The sequence below is a fragment of the Nannospalax galili genome, unplaced genomic scaffold (assembly GCF_000622305.1).
Source record: "Nannospalax galili isolate Female #2095 unplaced genomic scaffold, S.galili_v1.0 scaffold530, whole genome shotgun sequence".
NCBI lineage: Eukaryota > Metazoa > Chordata > Mammalia > Rodentia > Spalacidae > Nannospalax > Nannospalax galili.
This window is the reverse complement of record NW_008328331.1, coordinates 67,131-73,584: the sequence shown is the minus strand read 5'-3', so window position 1 is coordinate 73,584 and position 6,454 is coordinate 67,131. Positions and strand designations below refer to the sequence as shown.

The window sequence follows — 6,454 nt, the reverse complement described above, 5'->3', positions numbered from 1 at the left end:
TCAAAAAGACAATAATAAATAAATAAATAAATAAATAAATAAATAAATAAATAAATAAATAAAATAAGGTCTTGGGATATAGTTCAGTGGCAGAGCACTTGCCTACCATGGGTGAGGCCCTAAATTCAAGAAAATGCCTCATAGACATGGCCCCTCCTTACAGTTTTTAAATGCTTTCTTGCATCGTTCTCTCAAGTAAAGAGACATAAAGAATTGAAATAGGAGATAGAGGGGCTAAGAGATGGCTCAGCAGTTAAAAGCACTGACTGCTCTTGCAGAGGACCCAGGTTTGATTCCCAGCACCCACATGGTGACTAACAACTGTCTGTAACTCCAGTTCCAGGGAATCCAATGCCCTCTTCTGACCTTCATGGGCATTGTATGACACAGATGCACTTACATGCAGGCAATACACTCATACACATAAAATAAAGATAATAAATAAAAAAATTTTTTAAAGCTCTGTATCAGGGGCTGGAAAGATGGCTCAGCGGTTAAGAACACTGAATGTTCTTGCAGAAGACCTGGGTTTGAAGCCAAGCACCCACATGGCAGCTAACAACTGTCTGTGACTCTGATCCCAGGGGATCTGACAGCCTCTTCTGACCTCTGCGGGCATTGAACAACATGGGTGCACTTACCTACATGCAGGCAATACACACATACACATAAAATGAAAATAATAAATAAAATTTTTAAAAAAAGCTCTGTATCACACATATAACATCCCTGAGCAGGTATTGGCAGTCCTGAATTCCCACACTGTCAAAGAGCAGAGCCACAGAGAGACCAGCGTGAAGCATGGCCTGTTCTGTGAGCCTTGCTCAAGTAGCTGATCCTAGCCTCTCAAGATTAGGGGAAAGCAGGGGGCTGGAGAGGTGGCTCAGCAGGTTAAAAACACTGGCTTCTCATGGAGTTCAATTTCCAGCAGCCACATGGCAGCTAATAGCCATCTATAACTCCAGTTCCAGAGAAATTCAACACCCTATCTGACCTCTGCTGACTTTGCAGGACACAGGTACACTTATACACATGCAGGCAATATACTCATACACATAGAATAAAAATAATTAAATATTTTTTTAAGTGGAAGGCAGTCATGAGCATCCTGCTCTTCTGGATTCATCTTTCAACAGTTCAGAGAAATAGTAGGCATAGCCAGTTTGTCTCCTACCCCTTTTCCATAGGCTGCTGCTTCTTGAATGCTGAAATTCCATAATAATATTACTCAACTACCTAGTTATCAAAACCATGCGTGGCTTTCCTGGCCAGGAGCATGTATGTAGCTGTGCTTTTGCTGGCTCCTATATCTTTCTCCTTCACCATCTGAGTTTTGCAAATCAAATTTCACAATCTATATCCAACACCAATTCCAGAGAACAAAGTTGGACTTTACCTGTGCTCTTTTCTCCCTAGCCCTGTCCCTGCTTGCTGGACTGTCTGCCATGTGCACTGCAAGAACAGGACATACACAGAGTGGCTGACAGGACTGGGCTTTGGATAGTGCAAAGCTGCACTATATAGAAGCTGCGGGGAGTGGGGGGGATAGAGGTACCAGGCAATGAAAATAATGGCATTGATTGGTGATTAGATTCATGTCATTTTTCTGTTGAAAAACATCATGACTCCTTGGCCAAAAATTCTAAGAAGGTCAATTCATGACCCGAATCCATAGGAAGGTTATATAAGCAGTCTGCCTGGCCTGGTAGGGAGCAAAGAGCTGTATCTTCTCAGTAGTACTGTAGGTGTTGCTGTAAGACCTGAGCCAAGGCAAGATGAGAATCTATTTATGTCTATAAATAATGGAAAAAGGAATAAATTTGAGGCCCTAGACCTATATCTGGTGACAGGACAGAGATTTCAGTAGGTGGAAGGAGATAGGCCTAGCCAGGTGGAGACAAAGATAGATGAAGATGTGGTGGTTTGAATGAAAATGTGCCCCATAGGCTCCAAGTATTTGGACATTTTTGTCCCCAGTTGGTGGCACTGTTTTGGGAGGTCTTAGAAGTTGTGACTATGCTAGAGGAAGTACATCTGGGGGTGGGCTTACAGTTATTAAGCTTTGCTGAATCTTGAGTTGCTCTTTGCTTCCTGTGCCTGCTTGAAAATGTAGAGCTTAGCTTCTGCTCCTCCTCCAACCACCTCTGCCACCATGCTGTCCTGCCATGGTGGACTCTTGCCCCTTTGGAACTATAAGCTCAAATAAACTCTTCCTTTTATAAGTTCCCTTGGTCATGGTGTTTTTAATCACAACAAAAGAAAAGTAACTAATACAATAATTGGTGCCAGGAGTGCAGTGTTGTCTGTGAAGAACCTGACCATGTGGGGTTTGTGGAAGACTTTGGAAGTTTGGGCTAGAAAAGCAGTTGATTGCTATAAGCAGAGCTTAACAGGCCATTCTAGTAGGTCCCTGGAAGAAAGTAGTGCTGGCAACACTGTAGTTCCAAAGAGAAATAAGGACTTAAGCAGCAACTGGAATATTTTGGCAGAGTCTGGCTAGAGTCTGCCCACAGCCAAAAACCTTGCCTGAGGCTAAGTTGAAAAGCAATGGACTAATTTCACTGGTGGAAGAAATTTCTAGGCACCCTACACAGAGATGGTGGCATAGCTATTAATGGTATTATACAGCTCTATAGTGAAAAGGAAGAAATGGGACAGAAAGAACTACAGAATGTACAGTTTGGATTGAAAAAGAGCACTAGGAAAATTAATGTTGGAGCCAAGGTATGTGCTGAAGGACATGATCCCTTTGATAAGGAAATTAAAGTGATTAAGAAGAAGTTTAGAGATTTACACTTAAACATTGGAGAGAGTGCTTCAGGGTAAGACCACACCCCACTAAGCCTCCAACTTGTGAAAGGAAAATACTGCAGAGGTTTTCTACTAGAAAATCACTGAAGAGAAAAGCTTCAAAAATGGATAAAGCAGGCTGGAGTCCATCCCAAACTTGCACTCAAACTTGGCAGTATCATTCACCTGATGCTAGCTGTAGAAGCATGAAAAATGCAAGAGTGAAGGGATCATCAGTTCTTCCTCTGTGGTTTCAGAGAGCCACTGAGGCCAGGCAATGTGCAGTGGGGGTACCCCTGCATAAAGAAGGCCCTGACAGGCCATTGCATGAGGCTCTGAAATTGAAGCCTGGTTGGCAGTGGAGACCCCAAGAAGACCATTTGTTATGCTAGAACTATGAGACAAGCTGCCAAGAAGAGCTACATACAGGGAGTGGTACCAGCCCAAGACAGAGATGTATGTTTCCCACAACAAAGCTGGAGAGGCTGAGCCATCTAAGCCCTTTGGAAATAAAGCCCTAGAAGCTGGATGTGGAACTACTGGATTTGGTGTTTGCCCTGCTGGTTTTCGGTCTTGTTTTGGTCCAGTATTTCCTCACTATGCCTCTATTCCTCCCTTTTGGAATGGGAGTGTGTATTTGGTTCCACTGTATGTTGGGAGTATGTAATTTTTCTTTTGATTTTATGGGAGTTTACAGTTATCAGCTTGCCCTGAGTCTCAGAAGAGGCTTTGGAATGTGAACTTTTGAATTGAAGACTTTAGTATTGAGACTGGTAATGACTATGGGGACTTTTAAGGTTGAACTAAATGCATTTTGCATTTTATATGGTCATGAGCCTATGGGGGCCAGGGAGTAGAATGTGGTGGTTTGAATGAAAATATCCCCTGTAGGTTCTAAGTATTGGGGCATTTTGTCCCCAGTTTATGGCACTGTTTTTGGAGGTCTTAGAAGGTGTGGCCATGCTAGAGGAAGTACCTCACTGGAGGCAGACTTAGTTCTTAAGCCTTGCCAGGTCTCAAGTTGCTCCTGTTTCTTGTGCCTGCTTGAAGATGTGAGAGCTTAGCTTTCTGCTTCTGCTCCAGTCACCTCCTGCCCCCATGCCTTCCTGCCATGATGGATTGTAATTACCCTGGAACTGTAAGCTCAAACTCTTCTCTAAGTTGCTTTGGTCAGTGTTTCTATCACAACAACAGAAAAGTAACCAATATAGAAGATTACTCTGGCAAAGGCTTCTGGTCTGTTCCTGATATAACAGGCCCCATTCCTGTGGAAGGAGGATGTACCTGGTTCCCTAATTGGTTTATAGAGGGAAAACATGGGTTCCAATCCAACTCTAAGCACTTGGCAAGCAAGATATTTAATTCCTTCCTCCTTAAGGAGGTCTGTGAGGTTAAATAAAGTAACAGGCCCTTGTTCTTTAATCCAAGCACTATTACTGTTATTCTTATATCACTCTGCCTTGTATTCAGGTTCATTGGAAATATAGCTCAGTGGTCGTTAGTGCATGATCTTATCATGCACATTTTTAGGTAAGATCTCCAGATCCACCCCACCCCCAAATTTCCCCAAGTAATGGACAATGTCTTATCTCATTGATGCTAAGTTCTCAGCAACAAGTACAAAGTTCCAAGTGTGTTATGTGCAATGAGCATGGATTTTTAGTTGTTTTTTGTTTGTCTTATTTCTTTAACTGAACTCTGAGCACATCAAGGCTAGGGCACATACCCACTAGATCGTAAAAAGATTGTACCTACACACATAAAAATAAATATTTTTTTTAAAAAAAGAAGATTGTACCTACTTAGTAAAGGGGTTCAAGTTGTGCTTCTCTCTTGCAGGGATTTCCCAGATGACCCAGGAGTGCAGTGGGACACAGAGCGTGTGGCCAGCACCCTCCTCCAACATATAGATGTCAATGGCATCAACCTGGTAAGGGAATGCCACTCTAAATAGAAATCCCAGGGTCTTCATTCTGCCACACCAACTGTTTTCTGCAATGTGACTGCCCTTACACCCTAAAAGAGGCCCAAACCTCCAGGGCACTCTACTAAACCTGCTGAAGATCAGATATATGTTTCAATTCTCTTAGAGCTTATGTAAGACTAAGAAAATGAATCATCAGGAAAAGATTGGATTTTTTCCCAAACTGTGTCCTTTTTGCCCACCTCTATCTTGCCTCCTGAAAATCCAGGCCCCCAGGAACCTGCACCTCACTGGTACGGAACTTCTTTTTGTACCAACCTGCTTCATGTTTAGAATATCATTTTTACTTTTTTTTTTTTTTTTTTAGTCTTTTTGAGACAGTCTCCCTGTAGCCCCAGCTGTCCTGGGACTCACTCTGTAGACCAGGCTGGCCTTCAACTCACAGAGATCTGCCTGCCTCTGCCTCCCAAGTGCTGGGATTAAAGGTGTGCGCCACCACGCCCAGCCATTTTTACTCTTTAAAAATATTTTATTATATTATATTTTTCTTATAATCATACATATGTATATCTGCATGTGAGTGCAGGTGCCCACAAAGGGCAAAGACATCAGATCCCTTTGAGCTGGACTTTCAGACTTGTGACCTGCCCAATGTGGATGCCGAGAACCAAGCTTGGGTCCTCTGTAAAAACAGTATAGGAAGGTTGGGTGAGGTGGCACATCCCTTTAATTCCAACACTGGGGAGGCAGAGGCAGGCAGATCTCTGTGAGTTCAAGGCCAGAGTGGTCTACAGAGTGAGTTCCAGGCCAGCCAAGGCTACAGGGAGACCCTGTCTCAAAAAGACCAAAAACAAAACAAAACTAATCAAAAATAAAACAGTATATGCTCATATCTGCTGAACCATCTCTCCAGTCCCTTATTTCTACTTTAAAGTTAAATGTTAGAGCTTCCAGAGATATTTGGGGGAAAGAGTGTCTGGGGACCTCACCCAAAACTTTGTTCATGATGAGCCCATGTTCTACCACTGAACTACATTCTTAATCCTAAGTCTATGAAATTTTTTAAATATTTTATTTATTATTTTATTTTATGTGTATGAGTGTATTGCCTGCAGGTGTGTAAGTGTCATGCAGTGCCTGGAACTGGAGTTATGGATGGTTGTTAGCCACCATGTGGGTTCTGGGATTCGAACCTGGGTCCTCTGCAAGAGCAGTCAGTGCTTTTAATTGCTGAGCCACCTCTCCAGCCCCGAGACTATGAATTTTAAACCTCAATTTCTACAAGAGATGAGGATATATTCATACCCACTTTACAAAGTAGTTTTCAGTCACAGTTGCAGTAATGGAGATTCAAATTTACTTGCAAAAAATGGACAAACCCATCTCAGATTAGCAGGTCTGAATTTAACTCCAGTCAGTTTTAAAGCTGTCAAGGTTTATTGTCTAAATCTCAATATAATAAAATTTGTAATTCTTCATAGTTTAATACCTAAAATTCTACCATTTAAAGCCCTTCTCATGGGGACTGGAGAGATGGCTCAGCAGTTAAGAACACTGGATGTTCTTACAGAAGACCCAGGTTCGAATCCCAGCACCCACATGGCAGCTAACGATTGTCCATAACTCCAGTTCCAGGGAATCTGACAGCCTCTTCTGTCCTCCGAAGGCATTGCATGACATGGTTGCACTTACCTACATGCAAGCAATACACACATAAAATAAATAGATAAATTTTTTTAA

General features: G+C 42.4%; 1 protein-coding gene across 3 annotated transcripts in view; it reads left to right on the top strand.

The window, feature by feature from the left end:
* Positions 1–6,454, top strand: part of Pigl (phosphatidylinositol glycan anchor biosynthesis class L) — an 89,687-nt gene that overhangs the window by 53,703 nt on the left and 29,530 nt on the right. For all 3 annotated transcript variants that reach the window (XM_008823557.3, XM_008823486.3, XM_008823635.3), the window contains exon 3: positions 4,630–4,720. In XM_008823557.3, coding sequence (XP_008821779.1) covers positions 4,630–4,720 — 91 coding nt within the window. The remainder of the gene's footprint in view (positions 1–4,629; positions 4,721–6,454) is intronic.